At 43.5% G+C, this 21,667-nt stretch overlaps 2 protein-coding genes and 1 pseudogene across 3 annotated transcripts; all 3 read right to left on the bottom strand.

Annotated features, from left to right (window-relative positions):
• Positions 1–2,355: 2,355 nt before the first annotated feature.
• LOC119333720 lies at positions 2,356–3,586 on the bottom strand (annotated as a pseudogene).
• Positions 3,587–3,840: 254 nt separating this feature from the next.
• Positions 3,841–11,177, bottom strand: LOC119328643 (serrate RNA effector molecule-like). Its single transcript, XM_037601619.1, has 12 exons — positions 10,801–11,177; positions 10,604–10,671; positions 10,266–10,320; positions 7,787–7,861; positions 7,619–7,693; positions 7,471–7,518; positions 7,212–7,280; positions 6,332–7,135; positions 6,188–6,236; positions 5,351–5,592; positions 5,073–5,267; positions 3,841–4,206 (listed from the first exon to the last, which is right to left on the bottom strand). The coding sequence occupies exons 1-12, from the start codon at positions 11,160–11,162 to the stop codon at positions 4,146–4,148; spliced, it is 2,103 nt and encodes a 700-aa protein (XP_037457516.1). The 5' UTR covers positions 11,163–11,177; the 3' UTR covers positions 3,841–4,145.
• A 1,963-nt stretch (positions 11,178–13,140) lies between these two features.
• On the bottom strand, positions 13,141–19,431 carry LOC119329422 (GATA transcription factor 20-like). 2 transcript variants are annotated; one of them, XM_037602464.1, is made up of 7 exons: positions 18,827–19,431; positions 18,649–18,735; positions 18,456–18,568; positions 16,823–16,951; positions 16,277–16,382; positions 14,339–14,410; positions 13,141–13,571 (listed from the first exon to the last, which is right to left on the bottom strand). In XM_037602464.1, the coding sequence occupies exons 1-7, from the start codon at positions 19,331–19,333 to the stop codon at positions 13,428–13,430; spliced, it is 1,158 nt and encodes a 385-aa protein (XP_037458361.1). In that variant the 5' UTR covers positions 19,334–19,431; the 3' UTR covers positions 13,141–13,427. The 2 variants fall into 2 exon arrangements, with proteins under 2 accessions (XP_037458361.1, XP_037458362.1); XM_037602465.1 differs by having other exon boundaries at positions 13,141–13,568.
• Between the last annotated feature and the right edge of the window lie 2,236 nt (positions 19,432–21,667).

The raw sequence follows: 21,667 nt of genomic DNA, 5'->3' as shown, positions 1-21,667 counted from the left end.
GGCGCTTAGGCTGTTTCTTGGAGGGGTCATCCTCCGCTGTTCCATCGCCATCTCCTTCTTTTGGGGTGTCCACCATGTATATGTCGTATGAAGAGGTGGCTTTCCAGGGCCCAATAGGCGCTGGTTCTTCATCGTCTCCTGCATCGGCGTCCATAACGTCGATGTCTTCGAAGTCGAAGTCGAGCATGTCGGTTAAATCGTCGACAGTGGCTACAAAGTGGGTGGTGGGTGGGCTTTGAATTTCTTCATCGTCCGTACCCCAACCTTGCTGACCGCAGTCCGGCCAGGGCTCTCCTGATAAAGAGAGAGACTTTAGTGTCTTCAGAATATCGCCGAAAGGCGAGTGCTGAAAGATGTCCGCGGTAGTAAACTTCATGACCGGCGCCCAATCGGATTCGATCGGCAGGGGCGCGGAGGGTTCGGAGTCCGGAGAGGAGTCCGGCTCCTTGGAGTCATGAGTCTCGCGGAGTGCAGGGCTGGTGTTCGGCTCGATCGCCGTTGGGATCACAGCCCCCGATGCAGTGTCCAACCACCCATCCTCGATCGGCGCAGTTGGCTCCAAATTAAGGGTCGAAGCCGATGCGGGTGCGACCTCCAGGGCACTGTTTGGTGGCAGAGCTAGATCATGCTCGTCGTGATAGTGCGGCGCGCTCGGCAGTGGCTCGAATCCGTCGAGGATCAAGTCCCCGCGGATGTCAGCCGTGTAGTTTAAACTTCCAAATATGACCTGACGGCCAGGGGCATAGCTTTCGATCTGCTCCAGATGGCCAAGTGAATTGGCCCGCAGTGCGAAGCCGCCGAAGACGAAGATCTGTCCGGGGAGGAAGGTCTCACCCTGGACTGCATCGCTATTGATGATCGTAGGAGCCATCAAGCCTAACGGCGACGACACAGAGGAACTCTCAATGAAAGCACCAATGTCGGTGTCAAAACCGGCGGATCTCGGGTAGGGGGTCCCGAACTGTGCATCTAGGCCGGATGGTAACAGGAGGCAAGGGACACGAAGTTTTACCCAGGTTCGGGCCCTCTTGATGGAGGTAAAACCCTACGTCCTGCTTGATTAATATTGATGATATGGGTAGTACAAGAGTAGATCTACCATGAGATCAGAGAGGCTAAACCCTAGAAGCTAGCCTATGGTATGATTGTTGTTCTGTATGTTGTCCTACGGACTAAAACCCTCCAGTTTATATAGACACCGGAGAGGGTTAGGGTTACACAAAGTCGGTTACAATGGTAGGAGATCTACATATCCGTATCGCCAAGCTTGCCTTCCACGCCAAGGAAAGTCCCTTCCGGACACAGGACGAAGTCTTCAATCTTGTATCTTCATAGTCCAGGAGTCCGGCTAAAGGTATAGTCCGGCCATCCGGACACCCCCTAATCCAGGACTCCCTCACTTACCATGGAGCATATCCAGGAGTTCGCCTTGCTATGGGAAAAGCTATCCTCTATTACTCTCGACAATGATGCGCATGATACTATCCTATGAAAGTTCACGTCTCATGGAGAATACTCGGCGTGGACGGCCTATATGGCGCAGTTTGCGGGACACATGATAAGCATCATACCTGCTCCTGTTTGGAAGGGTTGGGCCCCTCCGAAATGCAATTTTTTTGCTTGGTTGATAATTCAAAATAGAGTTTGGACAGCCGATCGATTGCACCGTCGTGGATGTCCGAACTGCAACCTCTGCCCGCTTTGCAAGCAAGTCCAGGAAACCGCAGCACACCTTCTCTTCCAATGCAGGTTCTCCTAGCGTGTCTGGATCGAGGTTGCAACATGGCTTGGTATACATGGTGATGTGGTGAGGAGCTAGCGAAATGAGGTTTCGGTTCAAGAATGGTGGATTAAAAATGTGGTTGAGCGTGGAGATCAGAGAAAGGCTATCGCCTCCCTGTTCATGGTCATGTCTTGGGAGATTTGGAAAGAGCGTAATGGAAGGGTTTTCCCTAACACCGCCACTACGACGATGATGCTCATCGCGAAGATAAAAGAGGAGGCCCATCTTTAGGCTATTGCAGGTGCCACCCACTTGAGTATTGTAATGCCGCAAGAGTAGATATTTGTCTCCCGCTTTGTGGTCATTTGTCTTAAACCTTCTACCTTAATCAATGAAAATGGCAAATCTTTTGCCTTGTTTAAAAAATAATAGGTTCCAAATCACGGCGACTTGGTAACAGTAAACTTGTTTTGTTAAACAGATAAAAGGCTTGCCGGATACGTACGAAAAATAAAGGAGACACGTACACAAAGCACTACACATGTGACACGAAGTTGTACTCCGTCCGATCCAAATCGATTGACGCGGCCTCTATACAATGTAAAATAGACATTGTATAGAGGTTGTGCTAATTAATTTGGATTGGGGTGGGGGGGGGTACTAGACAACATCAAGCACATGCTAGAACATGAGAACATGAGGCATGATCCTTGAAACTTCTCGGCCACAACTTGGTCCATTCTGGCTTCCATGTCCTTGCTCATGTGGTTCACCCAATCCCCAACCTCCCCTTTCCTAAAAAATGAAGAGGGATCAACAACGAGCTGGCCCCCTGCAACCTCAACACGACTTGTCCGATTGGAAGGTGTGTTGCTAAGTGATGCGGAGCCGCATAAATCCGCAACTTGCTCCACGACCCCACCACTTTCCTCCTCTTGTGTGAACGGGACACCAAGGAAGCCTCCTAGCTTCCTAATAACCTTGGATGTGTCGGATACAACCTCCTCGTACCTCAAGAACATGACCTCCCGTGGCCTGACCAAGCTTTCTTTCCGGTACTCAAGATAGTGATCCCAGAAAGGACCATAAGACGAACACCCCTCGCAGAACATCACGAATGCTTCATCCATGCTTACGGACGTACCTTGGTTCACCCTCTTCTCGAAGTGCCACCTTGAGATGGAGGCAAAGGCACACAATCTGGCACCCGAGGATGGACACTACAGGTGGGAGCAGGGAGAGCGGCGGGTCGGTGGAGAGCAGCCGCGGTGAGGGTAGCTTCTCGACACCGTCGAGGCCTCTTGGAAACAGTTTGATGAAAGGTACAAATTGATGAGGATGGCCCGCGAGTAATGGATGATCAGCCAAGGTATAACGAGATCTGTTTACGATGGTAAACAAGAGGGCCTTCAGCCAGGTAGCGCTGCATTTCAGGTGCGTGGCGAGGATGATGTCGTCTGGACGGGGCTTTAGCTTGTCTTGGGAAAGCCATGGAATCCCTGAGGCCTTGTTCGGTTCCATGAAAAACGAGAGGGATTGACAGGGATTGGCAGGGATTAAATCCCATCTAGTTCAAATTTTCCCCAAATCCCCTCCATTCCACTCCAATCCACTTGAGGAGTGGCTTAACCGAACAAGGCCTGAGGGAATTTGCTCTGATCCACCAGTTGTAGAGGACCTTCCTTCTCTTGTAGAAATCGTTGCTACGAGATTTTCAGTGTGGCTATTGGATGGTACAGTTGTAGAGGACCTTCCTTCTCTTGTAGAAATCGTTGCTACGAGATTTTCAGTGTGGCTATTGGATGGTACGGCTTCAGATGGGCGAGTTCCCGGACTCTCTGTGGTCTCAGAATGATGTGCCATGACAAGACAAGCAGCTGCTGCTTCCCTTCATCAAAAGAAAAAAAAACAGCTTCTGCTTTACAGTGTTCTCCCCGTCAGTCGTACCAACACAACGAATTTGTTTTCTTTCATGTGAGCGAAGTATCTCACATATTGAAACTCGACACACGTGTAGAACAAATCCATATGTACATGTGCAATTTTTTAAGATTTTTTTGTCACTTCAAAAGTTCAACTTTAAAAAAAATAGGCTCATGGAGCCAATATCCAAACGATTTCATTTTCATACATCCCATTATTAAATAGAGTCTCAAAAGACAAAAAAATGTTGTTTCAAATAGACGTTCAATCCTTTTCTGTGACTGCATAATAGTAGCAAATATCAGGTTCCAGCCATTTAAGCTAAAACTCACAACACATTACAGGCGTCCTCAAAAAATAACATATCTTCCTCCTATGCCTCTTCGCGGGAAATAAAAATACGTTGTCATTCTAATGGGAGGTCCAAAAACCTCAACGCAAATGGAGATGCTAGCGAGTGTTGGGCATTGGCAAGATTGCCTGTATGGCAGGACACAGCCTACAAACTTCTGTAGTCAAGAACAGTAACTTCCTCGTCGGGGGCATCGAGATCATTATAGCTGTAACCCAACCAGGACCCGAGATGAGTTAACAAGACAGCAAAGGATTAAGATAGAGTGGAGTAGCATGATAAAATCCAAAAACCGAGACATACTATACAATAACATAAAACAATACTTGCCTATACAGCAACATCAAAGAAATGTTACCATAAAACTTTAAGCCCCCACAAGTATAGTGACATTGTATTTTATTGCTGGTGTATAGACAAAATGCTACTCTCTCCATTCCATAATGTAGTGCTTCCTCTGTCCACGTGTTTCAACTTTGACCGTAAATTTAACTATCAGGCTGGTCGTAATGGGAGTATCATAACTAGTATCATGCATGCCAACTAGGCAATTTAGATGATGTGGCATAGAATCAAATGAAGAAAGAGAAGGTTGGGTATCATATTATGATACCGTATCATAATAAATGCTACACTACTATGTGTCATGCATGGTAATAAATAAAGTCATCTATGATACTACTATATGATACTATGCATTAGAGAGGTAGTATCATACACTAGTATCATATGCATGATACTAACTTATGATACTACCCATTACAAGCAGCCTCAAGACCGATTGCAGCGGGAGCAAAAATTATATCAGTGAATTCATATTCGAAAGAAGTTTTTAATTATATAATTTTTTTCTCCCGCCGCAGTTGGTCTCGTTGGTTAAATTTATGGTCAAAGTTGGACCTCGGGAAGCGCGGGCGCACTATATTTTGGAATGGAGGGAGTACTAAAACATAAGTTGCTTTACATTGAAGGAAGTATAGCGACATGGTATTCGATTGCTGGTAACAGTTCATATCTAGAGCAAATAAATTAACGAGACAATTAAATTTAGCATCATCATAACTAACTACTAACCTTCGCAAACGACGAGGATCATGATGGAAAGATGGTGGCATGGCTATAATTGGTGCTGGGCCCCCACCCATCATAGATCCAAGCACTCCTGAGTTGCCATGAGGTCCGCCATTTGGTTCGAATGGGGAAGGTCCTTGCTCTCTCAGCATATGCATGGCTATTTCTGGAGGTGCAGGAACAAATGGTCCCAATGGACTGAAAACAAAAGCACCCACACCATTTAGCAGGCTACAAAGTTCCTATTGAGGGTATATTGAAATTCGTAGCTTTTCACATACCCGGCACCGGGAACAGGCATCAATATCGGCGGAGCAGGGAATTCAGCCGAAAAAGGAGCATTGGAGCCTCTTCCACGGAAGGAATCAAACATCTGATCGTCAGGTCCATCACGGCTTGGAGAGCCATCACCTCTACCATGTCTGCCTCCATCTCTATCTGCCCTGTCATATTCTCTGCGATTGCCACGGTCATATCTCAGACGATTATCCATACCATTGTCAGATCTCCGCCTTGATTTGTCCTGCAAATCAGAAGTAGGATCGTTTTATCAAGATTGTCCATTGCATATTTCAATAGATGTTGATGCTGATGCAGTGTTGTTCTGTACACTAACTAGTACTCCCTCCGTTCCAAATTACTCGTCGTGGTTTTAGTTCAAATTTGAACTAAAAACACGACGAGTAATTTGGAACGGAGGGAGTAACAGAAAGGCAAGAGACATACAAAATATATCTTCAATAGAAGTAGGGTATTAGTGCAGACTAATTTAAACCACAGATTCAAGACCAAGCTTGAAGGGGAGCCTTAGCGCAGTGGTAAAGCTGCTGCCTTGTGACCATGAGGTCACGGGTTCAAGTCCTGGAAACAGCCTCTTACAGAAATGTAGGGAAAGGCTGCGTACAATAGACCCAAAGTGGTCGGACCCTTCCCCAGACCCTGCGCAAGCGGGAGCTACATGCACTGGGGCTGCCCCTTTATTCAAGACCAAGCTTCAACCATAACTAAAACCACAAGAGTAGAGCAAATACATAAAACTTGCAAAAAGTATGCAGCACTTGCAGGTTATGCTATTTTATATTTTATTTAAGAATGCAAATGGAGTATGTGATTCTTACTGCTGCAGATTGCTGCATAACTGGTGTTCCACCTGGTGCATTAGGGTCACTGTTCACAAAGGAAAAACTTGATAAGTATTACCACCTAAAAAAATATTGATGGTAATGTCCTACAGATTGAAATAGAAGATTGCAGGAACATACCTCATGTAATTTTGGGAATAAATATCCTCCCGGAGGTTTGAAGTAACTTCCAACACAATCTCTGGATGCTTGAGCCTCAAATGCTTGTAAACAAACTCAGGAGCATGGAAAAGTTTTGTACAGCCCTTGGCTCCACAGCCATATTTCCATCCATACTTCTCATCCCTTATTTTCCTGACATGAGGTTCAAGGACTTCAGCAGCTGCTGCATCAATTTTATCCTTGGCTGTTAATATAACCATGGGATCTTGACCAGTCAACCTTTCCTGCCAGTAAGTATCCAGCTTCTTCTCCCAATCAGCAGCATTGATATTAGTTGTACTAGGAGTCTTATTATCAGTTCTCACATGACGAAGGCCTTTTGCCTCGTTCGTCTCGGACATGCCATAGTAATCAACTCCATGAATACGCCATAAATATGTAAGAAGGGTGTCAAGGAGCTCAACACCTTCAAGGCCCTTGACAGTTGTTAAGCCTCGGACTATAACTATAGGGCCCATAGATCCCATATGTGATTTGTCAACATCCGACTTCTCATGATCACCACTTGACAAGACATTTCCCTGAATACCCTTCTCGGTGTCCAGCCTACGGACAAGACCTAGGGTTCGTTCTATGTCAGTTTGAATTCGTCGAGGTTCAGAGCTGACCGGATGAGCCTTAGGAGCAGCAGAAAGAGGATCTGTTTCTTTTGAAGAACCTCTGCTTTGTTTTCTTCTTCTGTCACCATCTGCATCATCCTCGGAGTTTCCATCATTGCCATTTTCTGATTTATTTGCTGCAGACGCAATTATTCCAGGGCCACTGTCCAGCAGAATATTAGTTATCAACACGAAATCCAAATGAGCATGATAACACAAACTGTAGGAAAGTTACTCACAGATCCAGAGTTCCATTTTGCAAATCAAGAAAGAAGTCCTTAGCGACTACTTTACAGCGTTCATTCCTCCTGTGTAAGCAAATCGAAATAGACCAATATTAGCAAGACTAAACTAACAACGATGCAGAAGGAATTAAAATAAACCGTAAAAAAACTCTGTATGTGAAGAGATTTTACAACCAAAACACTTTCCAAGTTCAAGGGTATGACAAGGGTAAAAAGACCAACAGAGAAGTATTAACATGGTATGCAACTCCACCTTTCAATAACAGATAATAAGTTGGTTGGATGGTACTTGTCTTTCAACCTGCAAGCGAAAAAATTGAATTGGACAATTTAAGTAATTGGGCTATATGTACTCCTGCTGAGGAAAGTTAGCACATGGAATTACATCATTCTAAGCATACCAGTCCTCATTCTTGTGGAGATCAAAATAAGCACGTTTCTGGGTAGTGATGTACTCCGTCTTGTACTCTTGGTACCTTGTTAACAAGCACAATAGTAAGTAAGAACAAAGAAGATGGCACCAGAGATATAATTGAAAATATTCTTTCACTAATGACAGTAATGATTACCTGCTCTCAGCTTCAGCTGGTGATACATCATCCTCAAGAACTTGAATGAACTGTTTGTAGGTCATTAAGCCTTCCCTGGTAAGATGCATAATCATATAAGAATAAGAGAAATATGCCATCAGAAACACACAAAGCTATGCTCCAATCTTCTATTTGAAACGTTAGAATGGATAGGTCCTGAAACTTGAGGAGAAAAGGTGCCTAAAGCTACTGAGGAATGACACAAATAAAAATCTGATACATAAATACGAGTAGGCTTAAACTACAATAGGAGTCTTCTCGGATTTGTTCAATTTTGAGGGGGGGAATGGCTTGGACATCAAATCAAAGCAACTCTGTTTTCAGACGCATGCTTGCCAGAAAAGTTCGGAAAAAAAAAGGAATTGCATTCTGCTGCAATTATAATATCTAATATGTGTTCTTGGCGTGCATCAACATAGCATAGAATTCATGTGAAGTCTCCACATTGTGTTTTATTACATACTCCTACTTACATAAAATTGCTGCTCGGTAGAATGTTCAATTCAGATTGGTCAACAAAGTATCTTGAAGAGATATAATTTTTTCTCAAAGACGAAAGAAAACCAAACAAGAATTATGTTACCAACTAGCAAACATATACTCCCTCCGTTCACAAATATAAGATGTTTTGGATATTTCCATATGGACCACATACGGACTGAAATGAGTGCACAAACACACTAAAACATGTCTATATGCATCCAATTCAGAAAAAAAAAGTTGGAACATCTTATATTTGTGAACGGAGTGAGTATTATACAATAGTAACCTGTTCCAACTTCCCATGATCCTGCCAAATACTTCACATATCTGATAAACATATTAAACAAGATCTTTTCTGATAGAACTACCAATATACCAAAATCTTTAGCAGGCAAAAAAGAACTTTAGGACAAATCATGAATCAGATATAAGGAAAAAGGCAAAGGGGTGAGACATTTTCATATTTCCAAGGGATGCAATCGTTTCATTTGTGTGTAACAAAATTCCAGCTCATGTCTTGAAGTTGTTTTATTTGGGTATAACAAACTTATGTAATTCCATTAGATGGCAATTTAAGAACTACAGGGAGCAAAGTTGTGGGACACAGCAACACAATTTAGTTTCTCCTATAGATCTCAACTCCAGCAATCAAATCCAAAAAATGACCCACAGGTTTGTTGATGCATCAACATACAATAGCACAAAAAGAATCAACAGAATATTGAACTGATAAGTTAAAGTTAGACCATGTAGACATATAGCACTTATACCAGTACATAATAGACTTGGACCATCTAACCTTCTAATGCCCTCAACTATCAAGAATTCTGATTTCCACATCCACATATTCAAATTTCTATGTACTCCATAAGGTGTCATGTGTTCTTGAGAAATCACAGATGGTATCATGCTATAACAATTAACAAGTACAATTGCAAAATATGGTGCGAAAACATGACTTTTGTTCTGCACATAAAAAAACTAAATTACTAATTGATGCAGTTTGAATGACACACTATTCACCACGCTAACTGCACCAAATTGCTCTTCCTTGTACTCCATAATGTATATAATTTATATCCATCAACCTTTAATAATGACTTTTTGTAGTGGTAAAATGCATGTTCACACCAGGTTGAAAAATATATGATTTAACTCGACTACTCCAAACAAAATGTGCCATCCATTCATGTCCCTCCTCTTCTGAACAAGTACCAACGAATAAAGGAACTTATTGCAGATATGATGAAAATAGCAAAGATGAATATGTTAAAAAAAAGGATTAGTGTAAACCGTGTAGCATGAATATCTATGCAAATATGCAAGAAAACTAAAGTAGTACACAACTACATATATCTCAGGGTTTTTACATGGAATTTTTAATGTAGATTTGTGCTCAATATAGTACCATGCACATCAAAATAGTGGACTATAACATGCAAACAATAAAATAATCAGCAAAGTTGGCCTCATGTTTATTATCTTGAGATAAAAAACTGAGAAATAATTCAAATAAAGTCAATGCCCAAACTGCCTGTTGTTAACAGATAAAGAATATTCTCATAAAATTCTCCATTTGACTGCATCCAAAACATACACCAATCCTGCCTTCGAGAGTTTAGCTGCTAGATTACTGGGAGGAGGCCTTTTGTGGTGGTGGTAGTAGTGCTGACTGTAAAAAGAGCACAAGGCTTGCTGGTGGCTAATAAGAGTAATGAGGAATCAAGGATCCAACGCGCATAGAGCCAAGGATCAGTTTGCTTTCGAACATCAAATATGGAGAATTTCTGAGAAGATTCTCTATCTGTTAACTGCGGCTAAGAGCATAGTAGAAGACTTAATTTGCATATTATTTTACAATACTGACGATTCCTGCATGTGCCCAGGAGGAAAAATAAGAGTGTCCAGAAACCCAAAAGACTAACCATAACAAGGAAATAAACATGTAGATGTAGGTAATTATATACATATGTACCTTTGGGTATTCCCAGGACCATCATTCGGTGCCCCAAATCTAGAATCAGGCCAATCTGGATATCATAATTGAGTTGTCATCAGATTTTTCACTGAATGAACAAGGAGTCTTTTCTAAAGGTAAAAAAGAAGCGATGAATCGTGATAAACAATTGGAAGATGGATATGGTCAGGTGGTCAAATTTCGAACTGCAACTAAGAGCACCCCTAGGATGAAAGCTAATGGTGCGGCCGAGCACTCATAAACTTTTCCCACCGATGGTTTGATGTTGCGTGTACTTACTTTTGGAGACTGATGGATAGGATTTGAATTCTCAATGAAGAAGGGCAAATCCTCACCTGAAGCACGATGCCTGCCGTGGTGCCGGTCATCGTCGTACCCACCTCTGCCTCCGCCACGGTCGTACCTGCAGAAGCAACACCGTGAAACTTTACGACCCATCTCAGGAGCTAATCAGGCATCCAGTACGAAAAGCTCGATCAGCGACCGAGCTGAGGACGCCCAGAGTCCCACCCCCTGGGTGCGTTATCCGTACCGTGGTGGGGGGCTGCCGCGGCCTCCGCGGCGGTCGTACCCGTCGTCCCGCCTGGACCGCTTGAAGGGCGGCGACGGGGACCTCCTGGACGGCGGCGAGTGGCGGCGGCGCGGCGGGGGACTGCGCGAGCCGCGGCGGTCGCGGTCGCGGATGCGCTCGGGGCGCGAGGAGCCGATGGGCGGCGGCGGCGGCAGGGAGGGCCGCGGGGGCGAGCGGCTCCGCTTGCGGGTGGGCGGGGGCCCGCCGGGCGGCGGGGGCGGGGGCGGGGGCAGCGGCACGGGGCGGTCCTCGGGGCTGGGGCTGTCGGGCGGCGGAGGCAGCGGGCGGGGCGCCCCGGGGCTGGGGTCTACGACGTCCGCCATGGGAGGGGCGCTTGGCGGCGGGGCAGTTAGGGTTTGCAAAGCCGAGGAGGAGTGGAGCGGCTGGCGATGGAGCCGAGGGAGGCCGAGATGGGTACTAGGCCGCCGCGCACGAGATAACTAACGGGGAGGGTCGGGTCGGGCTCGAACCGCGAACGGGTTTTCCAGTGCTCCGGTCGGATAATAACATGTAGATAACTTGTTATTATCCAACGAACGTTCAGTTGACAAGGGGTGGCAGGCGAACGTTTTCTTTTTTGACAAGTTTATATGATGAGACATGCTGCCCTTGTATTAGTGTCAGAAAATGTTTATATTATACTATATTTGTCTTTTTAGAGATGTCAAATGGACTACCACATACGGACGTATATAGACATATTTTAAAGCGTAGATTCATTCATTTTGCTCCATATGTACTCACTTGTTGAAATCTCTAAAAATACAAATATTTAGAAACGGAAGTAGTAGTATTTTGACATGGATGGAATATCAGATTTTTTCTGGGCGTGCTACGTGTACGCCTGTAGATATTTTTAAAAGATCGGCCGGCTCGCGAGTTAGATGTGACACTCCACCATTGCAACACAATTCTTGCATATATTATTTTTTTGCAATAGATGTCTTGTTGTAAAAAAAGGATGTCTTCATCTTTTTACAGCATAGCTGATGTTACGGGAAAAACTTCCGCAGCATTGGTGATGTTACAGAAAAATTTGAGTGGAATGAGGAGCGGGGGACACATGTCGTACGAGCGAGATGACGAACGGAAGCTAAGAAATCAGTCGATTGAGGAGAATCGTTTCCTTTTTTGCAGTATTTTTTTCTTCTTTTCTGCAAGTTGCTATGTGTTTCTAAAGGAATTGCCATTATTCTCTCACAACCTAAATTGTTAGGGATTTTTTTTCGCAATTGCCACCCTGTCCTTTCTCTTCATTCTTTTTGTGGATGCCCACTAGCTGTAGCCTTGTGGCGGTCAATGGCGAGACAATGGAATATTCCGACGTCCGGCGTCTAGTGCACACATGGCCGGAGCGGCTCCTTCATATGCTCGTTGACTTGCCCGAAGAGGAACGAACATATACGCTCATGACGCTATGGCGATGTTGGCACGTCGGGAATGAGATTGTCCACGACAAACAACCACCTCTTGTGGAAGCCTGAACTAGGTTCCTAATCAGCTACATGAACTTTCTTTTGGCCATTGAGGCGAATCCCCAAGGTGATCATGTCAAAGGGAAGATGATGGTTGCGCCCCAGCTCAGAAGGAAAACATTATCGTACATGCAGCATGAGAAGCCGCAGCACCTGGGTGGCGCCGCCCAACATCGATGGTTCTGGGGCTGGCATGGTCCTCCATGATGAACATGGTGCTATTATTCTCCTTTTGTTGTGAGCTACGGCATTGTGCATCCCCGCTAGAGTCAGAACTAGCTGCTTATTTGGAGGGCATCTCCCTTGCTTCCCAGCGGTCTGTGTTGCCTGCCAATTGTTATTCAAATGGATTACCTCGACGTGGTAAAGCTGATCAAGGAAGGAGTGGATGACCAACCGAAGCATATGATGATGGTTTGAGAGATTGTTGCTCTTCTTCAGGATCTTGATGAATTCTTAATCAAGCATGTTAGGAGAGAACAAAATGTTGTAAGTCACCTTTTAGCTTTGGTCGAATTAAGAAGCACAAAGCAGTCTCGCTTCGATCAAGTCGGACGAGGTCCCGACACGACGTAATGCAGACTTGGCTGTTGCTTGATCAATGAATTCACCCTTTCCTCGCCAAAAAAAAAGAGGGGGTCCTTTCTTTTTGGATATGGACGGTGGAGACGGTGATCTTATATTTTTATTTCCCTGCAGACTCAGCTGTATTTCCAGCACCAGGGGAGGAATGTCGTTCTGTATTTATTTTTATTTTTTAAACATAAATTCTGCACTCAGCACGGAGCACAGAACTCAGTAAGAAACAGCAGGTTGCTTCAGCATGGGTTAAAACGACTACTTTGATATCATCTGTAAATAACAACAGGCCACAGGGCATTCACATTGGACTCAAACAAGAAACATAATTGTTATATAGCCACAACAACAGCGGTAAGCACGATTCCATCAGATAAAAACAGCAGCTCTTTAAACCCTAGACGACACTAATACCGACAGCCTAACTCTCAGGTTATATTACAAGCAGTTTTCGCCTACACAGGAAGTTCACTCTCAAAGAGGATGGCGCTCCTTCATCCATCCACCATTAAAAACAAGCAGCAATCCCGCTCATCATGTCGAAGAACCATGGTCGTGACCGTTGGCATCGGTCGCTGGTGCTGGGTTTTGTTGCTCGGCAAAGGGCACTATGGCAGCATTTCCATTCTGCTGAGAGAGGGTGCTTCCATTCTGCTGAGAGAGGGTGTTTCCATTCTGCTGAGCGTGTGAATTCAAGCGTTAACCACCAGCTCATTCATAATATCAAAATCGTCGGAAGGATTAGGTGTAGGTTGGAAAACGGATTCCTAAGTCGTAACAGGATGGTGGAGATACTTCTAACATAGATCCTCTATACTTGCTGCTTGAAATGGGGGTATCTAACATTTTTATGGCATCGGAAGAAGAAAAAGGCATATCACCTTATGTGCTTCGGACTCTTGGTGCAAATATATGGTTACAAAATCAGACATTTTGTCGGTGTTAACCAAACCAATGTTTAATAAACAATGGATTCCATAAAAACAAGGCACCCATTCATGTCACCCAATTTTTCAAATGGGCTTCTGGAGTCAATGATGTATTGAAAGAGATCAAGATTAGTTAAGATTATAACATAAACCGATGATCCTCTTTTTCTATATTCCATTTTCCAGGACACGGGAATCATAATTTGTTTTATGTCCTGTTATGTACGTACTTGTTAATTTTAAATGACTGAAAATACGTTAACCAATTTTTACTCAGTATTTTCAGAAGTTTCAGCCATTGCTTAGTATTGGGACCATTGTTAAGATGGACATCATGCAAAATACAATCCTTTCTCAGATAATTATATAAGATATGGACTCAACTCAATTTTTAAGAAAGAACAAATAATCGCTTCAGCTTATAGGGAAAGTCTAAACCAAGCATACTCATCCTGAAGTTTAAACCAAGCATACTCAGTATTTTCAGAAGCAGCTAATAATAGGTAAGAGACTTACACTATCATTTGGACCTGTTGACACCATTTGAAGAGATGGGGGAGTAGACTTTGATAGGTCCCTCAACATGCCCTATAGAAAATAAACATGGAAGGTTAGCAAGTCGTCTGGCATAGTGGCATCAACTTCACATAAAGAGGAGAACTGGGCTACAGCCCAGTGGTGGGTGTGAAGTTCTGTCACCCCACCCTCCAAGGTTCGATTCCTGTGATGTGAATTAATTTCTCTGAGTATTTTACGGAGTGGAAAAGCTGGTGCCACGTTGTCTTCTTCAAACAAAACCATGAGACTCCTTCCCAAGGGGTCTCTTTTAGAATTCACAAAGGGGTTATACAAAAAAAATTACATGCACATAAAATTTTCATTTGCGAGGTAAGGTGCTTGAATCCAATAATACATGAAAGAGAAACTAAGCGATGCAGAATTTAGACATCACCAAGCTTCTGTGTAACAGATCATTTATGGACCGCCGATATTTTTTCAAATAAAAATAATGATTAACCCATAAAGCATTATTGACAGGTTAATTTGCTTCACTTGTATAAAGTGCTGAGAAGAAAAATACTCTTTAACTCCACTACGAAATACACTCAAATGGTAACACCTGTTATTTGTCGAGCATTTTTCCACAGCAGAGATTAAATACAACCAAACATGCACACCATCCAGGATGCATCTAGATTCATTACAATCATCTAGATTTTTTGTTCAGTAGAATTTAATCTAAACTAATGTTAGAACTGTTCGTTTTTACAGAAAACAAGGAACAAACTAGATACTAAGCGTTCTAGTGCCCTGAACTTCACCAATATGATATGCAGCAAACAGAAAAGGACACAGTGTTTTACGGCCAATGAATCATTGTGTAGATACATAAATAGATCAAGATATTACCCCGCCCGTTGCTGAGGGAATTGATTGCAATATATTTCATTGATTTGATTGTCTGAAGCTTCCATCGTCGAATTAATAATATATGAACTAAAGCTAAAAATAAATATTATATGCTGTATTTGGTTATTGCGTAGTCTGAAAATATTTTGAATATAAATGGCATAACGTAATGGAAAGCTTTTTTTCATACATGTTGAGTGGACCTTTGATGAAGTGGCATGTGTGGTGAGGTGGAAGGTGTGCATGAGATCAACTAATAATGGAAAACCTTTTCTCATGCATGAAGTGTTGGACCTTTGATGAGGTGGCATGTGTGCATGTCAAGATATAGAGGTAGTGGGGATGAACTATTTAGGTATATAGGATAAGTTAACCAAGTAGTAAAATAACCTAAGTATTAATTAATTGATAGTGAAGTGAGCCGTTTCAACACAAAGGACCCAACAACAACAAAGCCTTTAGTCCCAAACAAGTTGGGGTAGGCTAGAGCTGAAAGCTGAAACCCATAAGATCTCGCAACCAACTCATGGTTCTAGCACATGGATAGCAAGCTTCCACGCACCCCTGTCCATCTTCGGTGATACTCCAGTCCTTCAGATCTCTCTTTACGAACTCCTCCCATGTCAGGTTCGGTCTACCCCGACCTCTCTTGACATTATCAGCACGCTTTAGCCATCCGCTATGCACTGGAGCTTCTGGGGGCCTGCGCTGAATATGCCCAAACCATCTCAGACGATGTTGGACAAGCTTCTCTTCAAGCGGTGCTACCCCAACTCTATCTCGTATATCATCATTCCGGAGCTGACTGTTGATAATTCCATTATACAGCATGATCTAAAAGTTATTCTGTCTATTCAACAATATATTTCCCGCATGGATACCTACTTTGATAGAATCTATCGAGTGAGAAAAGAATAGTACGATTACGTAAACTAATACTCCAATTTGTGTCCCACAGATATTGTGAGATGGAGGTAGTACACTATATGCTTCTATCCTCAATTAAATTGATATGCAACAGCACTAGCAAGTATTTACAAGTACCTTATTTGCCCACATGAGGCCGCAAGCATTGCATAATGTTCTTGGCCCTTCAGGTCCACGACGCATCATAGGTGTATTATGTGCATTAGTACCACAGTGATGGCATCTGAAAGAATTTGAAAGAAGTCAGCCATCGGTAAAATTCACAAATAAAATCCTATGTGTTTAAGAACTCAAAAGGTAAGATCTAACAGATACCCCATATGGAAAGAAGCATCTGTCCATGTATGCTAGGTGTCAGATAATACCTTCAGTCCATGTCAAACTTGCTTGCACAACTAACAAAGTAAGCAAATCTGAATATCCCAGGGAAGATGAGCTAGGCAAAAAAAAAGGTACTGGTATATACTATTATGTGTACCAGCCAGCTCTATGAATTATGTGCCATAAATTGTGTTTCTTTGTGGGACCTACAGTGACATACTAGAGCATTTAATTTCAAAAACAGCAATGATCGCACAGAAGGCATCTTTCAGAGCATCAAGATATTGCTGGATAACTCAAATACATTCCACTGACTCAGCAAAATACATTTCATCAACTTACGAAGCAGCAGACGGAGGTCGACCTTCCACTGATCCCCAATTTGGGGAGCCATCTGCAGTTGCCAGTTCAGATGTTCCGTCATCAGGTTTTGGTTTTGAAGATGTAAATTGGCCTCTATTACGCTGCATCCTATAAATACATGGAAAATATGGAAATGCATCAATAGTGTCTGTGCATAATCAGTGCAGAAGTAACTTAGACAACAAGCAAAATATAATCTTATCTAAATCAAAGAATGTTAGTATCAGAATACTAGGTAGTTTTTTTTTCAGTAGTATCATATCATAGAATCACGATACTTTTTATAAAACTACAATTGGTATATATAATAAATAAAATGCTCATCTAACACAAATTATAGGACAATACTGTAGTACTCCCTCCGTCCCAAAATTCTTGTCTTAGATTTGTCTACATACGGATTTATCTATTCACATTTTAGTGTTAGATACATCCATATCTAGATAAATCTAAGACAAGAATTTTGGGACGGAGGGAGTATATGCTAGAATTGCAGTATACTAATACCATGCACGAGATCAATCCCAAACTGATGAAGTACAAATTTTTAACCCGACCAACACAACACAACAAAATTGTTTTAATAGATACAGCGTCTATGTTTTTTTGCTGAATGCAGCGTTCACATTAATTTCACTACAAATTCATTTCTGGAAAATCATTTACTCTCTCATTCAAGAGATGGAGAACATGGCGTCTAATGAATGCAGCCCAACTAAAAAAGCGCTGATAGATGTATGATTAAGCGTGCCTAGGCGCTAGGCGACAGCAGAACTCCTAGCCTTAAGCATGCCTATGCGTGCGCTTAGGCGATATAGACTCTATGCAGAGGCAAAATTAGGAATGTACACCTAACTCTTTTTTGGATCTTGCGCACATGAATGTACCTAAGTGGGCTTCTACTAAGAAGCTGAAGCCCAAGGCCTTCACAGGGTTTGTGAGGTGACTATGCAGGAGCAATAGACGAGAGGTCTAGTGCCCACCTCGACTAGAACTAGACATGCTTATAATGTTTTATGTGGCCTTGCTTAACCCACCATTGCAAAGCATGGCCAGGCCTTGCGGTTTTGTTCCCATAGATAGTGGTACCACAGTCCACACATAGTTCATGTGCGCCAATCCTAGCGATTCTACCTGTGGGAATGTAGTGTAACAATGATAAGGTGGAATTGCAATACATGATAGTGATACACTACAAATCATTTGGCTCTGGTAAGAATGTAGAATCACAAGATAGTATGATACTATGATATGACCCTGGAACCATATCAAAATCAATAAGTGCCACACTAGTATTACAACTGAGTGAACTGACAAGAACCATGGCATACCAATGATATTTGACACGGTACAAACTAACAAGACAAATGGAACAACTAGAGGCAATTAATTAATCTTTATACTGAACAGAGTTTGTTAATAAAAATGCAGTGGATGAGCATATGTTCCCAAGAAAACAACGGCAAAATAATACGCGTAAGGGATGTAACATATTTAAATGTATGCCATCAAATTTTGCCTTAATAACCTTTCAAGACATAATATGACTGCAATTTCCCAGACAACATTTCAGACATAACGATTGGAATTCCCAGCCAACGACTACACCAACCTTAGTGCAACTTCCTTGCGAACTGTATACCGGATCTTCTTATCAAAGTTCCGCTCTTTCCGCTTCTCCCTAAACCTCATCAACGATGCCACCCGGTGTGGAAAATTCAACCTCTGAATCATAGTAAATTCAACCTCTGACGCATGTGAATCATCCAGCACATAGAATATTAACTGTCATCACTTGTCTCAACCTTACTGTATGGAGTAGATGATGATGCTCCGGCACCCATGCCTGGGTTCAGCTCCCTTCCCCCTAGCAGCAAAAGCACAGCTTGCACCTGCGACAGCAATCAAAGACTACTGAATTACTTGCGAAAGAGGCAGAGGAGACAAAATTATACTACTACTTGCAAACGGCAAGAGACGGACCTTATCAGGGGAAACAGAGTCGAACACGTAGACCTCGCCCTGAAATGAAAGAGTGAGCTGGTTACCCGTGGTGGGCGGCACAATCGCAGAGACCATCGCGCCGTGCGGGTCCAACGGTGCGCCGGCCGCAGCTGCAGCAGCCGCCTGTGCCGCGGCCTCGGCGTCTATTGGGACGGACTCCCCGTTGCCGCCGTGCTGCCCGTCCCCCTCGCCATCGTCGTCGTCCTCCTCCATCTCCTCCTCTTCCTCCTCTTCCTCCTCCTCCTCTTCCTCCTCCATCTCCTGCTCCTGCGCGTGCTCGTACGCGTTCATCGCCTCCGCCTCGGCCGCGACGGCCGCGATGGACGCGTTCAAGGCCTCCGCCTCGGCAGCCACGGCCGCGAGGTGGTCAATCACGGCGTCCGCTGCTGCGGGCGCAGCGGCGGGCGCGGGCGGGTCCTCCGCCGGCTGCGGGGGGCGCTCGGGGCCCCGGCGTGGCTGGTATGGCTTGCCGTCGTGCTGTGCCATGGCGAGGGACCGGATCGGACCGGATCGGACGACGGGGATGGGGGTGGGGAGGAGGGTGTGATAACCCTAGGATCGCGATCCGATTTTGGTTTGGAGGGTGGAAATGGACACGGGCTGAGAGGTGCAGGGAGCGCGAGCGGTTTTCGGGCGGATCTCAGCCGTCCCGTCTCTGACAAAGGGTCGACCGGTCGAGTCCCATTCCAGGGTTCAGATATCTTCCAATTTTTCAAACATCCTCTCTTTTTCAAATCCAAACTTCTCTTCTTTTTTTCAGGGAAATCCAAACTTCTCTGTCTTTATTGATAATTAGCAAACATTATCTTCTCTAACAAAATATACACGGATCAATATACAACTGCATGATTAGGTCCATTAGGCTCTGTTTGATTTCAAATAAGTCACCAACTTATAAGTCGAAAAGTGCAAAAAGTGACTTATTTTGCCAAACGGACCCAACTTATAAGTCACCCCAACTTATAAGTCATAAGTTGCTCCACCCCAACTTAAAACTTATAAGTCATCCCCTTTTACGTGGGTCCCATCACCTTTACATTAAAAAACAAGATGGGAAGGTGTGCTCAGGTGACTTATAAGTCAGATGACAACCAAACAAACGTGACTTATAAGTCACTGATTTTAAGTCACCTGACTTATAAGTCAGGTGACTTATTGGAACCAAGCATGCCCTTAAGCTCAATCTAGCATCTAACCTTAATCTAATCTGTTCTCTCATATGCATTTAGTAATTTAGATTGACCGATTGTACTTCACGCGTCCCAAATGCCTACAATTACGCAAGGAACAAAAAGGGAATTGATCGCAATCGGATCCCTTCATTTTTGTGTGTTGCCTTGCTCATGCTCGCTCAAAACAATTTCCCCACGATCCACGCCGCCTGCCTCTACCCGTCGGACGCTCCCGCCCGCTTGGCTAGAGACATGCATCACCTGCCATTTTCTCTTATTCATGTGCTCCATGCTAAAAAAAAGGTTTGCTGGCGAAAAAGGTGTGATTTTTCTTCGTCCAAAATCACATCCCAAGTTTGCATTTCATGTTTGTAGTAAAAAAAGAATGCATGGTGATATATTCATGTCTTAGAGACGTTATGGCGGTTTAGCCATCCATCGGGGGAGGAACATGCCTACTTAAGAGAGACTAGTGTGTTGGAAAGTTTTCGCATTAATATTTCATTTCAGTCAACTTTGACAATTTGACTAGAACCTACGACGACATTGCACCTATCAATTGTTAAACTAACTTTGAAGTTGTTATTAACCAAGCGGACATGATACACCAGACTACAAAGGTTTAATCCTTCGGTGCAATCGATAACAAGTAGTACTACTTTTGATCCAAAATAAGTGTCGCGGTTTTGAATAGTTCAAAACCGCGACACTTATTTTGAGTCAGAGGTAATAAGATTTATGGATATCAATATGAGTATTGCGAATATGGATGGATGATTGATTAACTTGAGGTTTTGACAAGTGGTTCGCATGTGGCCGTTGGATATATCCGCTTACATGAAGTTGCAACAATGACGAAACAAATCTCAGGGTTTAGAAAATGCCATAATGGTGGTATTTATGGAGGGTATAGAGAAACTCAGTTGCTTCATCTGAATTAGGAAGATGCCCCCTCCCCAAGTGCAAGGGTTGGTAGCGAGCAGTAGTTTTCCTCAAGCAGATGACCTTAAGGTGTATCAGACCAGTGGGAGTTGCAGACCAACCAATTATCAGTACATGCACACATAGATACAAAACTTCCTTGGTCCCCAGCGAAATTAGTGAGATTGTTAGTCTCACTAGCTTTCTAATTACAAGGATTAAATGCATGGGTGTATGGAAGATTGATTGCAACAAGAAAAATAAAACAAGGAATTGTAAAGAGAGTGTTGATCGAGGTTGTAAGAAATAGGAAGAATAATGGACCGGTATCCATAGCTTCACTAATGGCTTCTCTCCAAAGGATAACATGGTGTGTAATAGCAGTTGTGTATCCATTAAATTGCAGTTTTTATACCGATGCATGTAGGAAGGTCCTATCTTGGTAGTTTAGGTTGCTAGTTTGAACAAGGTTCACTCGGCAGATCAGAACAAAGAACTCGCATGCCACCCACATAACCCTGGGGGCTCAATGAAGAACTATCTTCTTTAGAGTTCCACCCCAGGACGCTGACAGGATCCATTCCGAGAAGCACACATCATACGCCAGCCTAACCGCAGAACTTGTGACACTTGAAGCAATTGGCCGGCCACCTAAAGGTTATCGAGGTGAAAATAAAAAACAAAATCAGGTAACTCTTGCCTTACTCCCATCCTGGAACGACTCTAC

Source organism: Triticum dicoccoides, chromosome 7A (genome assembly GCF_002162155.2).
Source record: "Triticum dicoccoides isolate Atlit2015 ecotype Zavitan chromosome 7A, WEW_v2.0, whole genome shotgun sequence".
Lineage (NCBI taxonomy): Eukaryota > Viridiplantae > Streptophyta > Magnoliopsida > Poales > Poaceae > Triticum > Triticum dicoccoides.
Note: the sequence above shows the minus strand (reverse complement) of the source record. Positions and strands in the feature narration are given on the sequence as shown.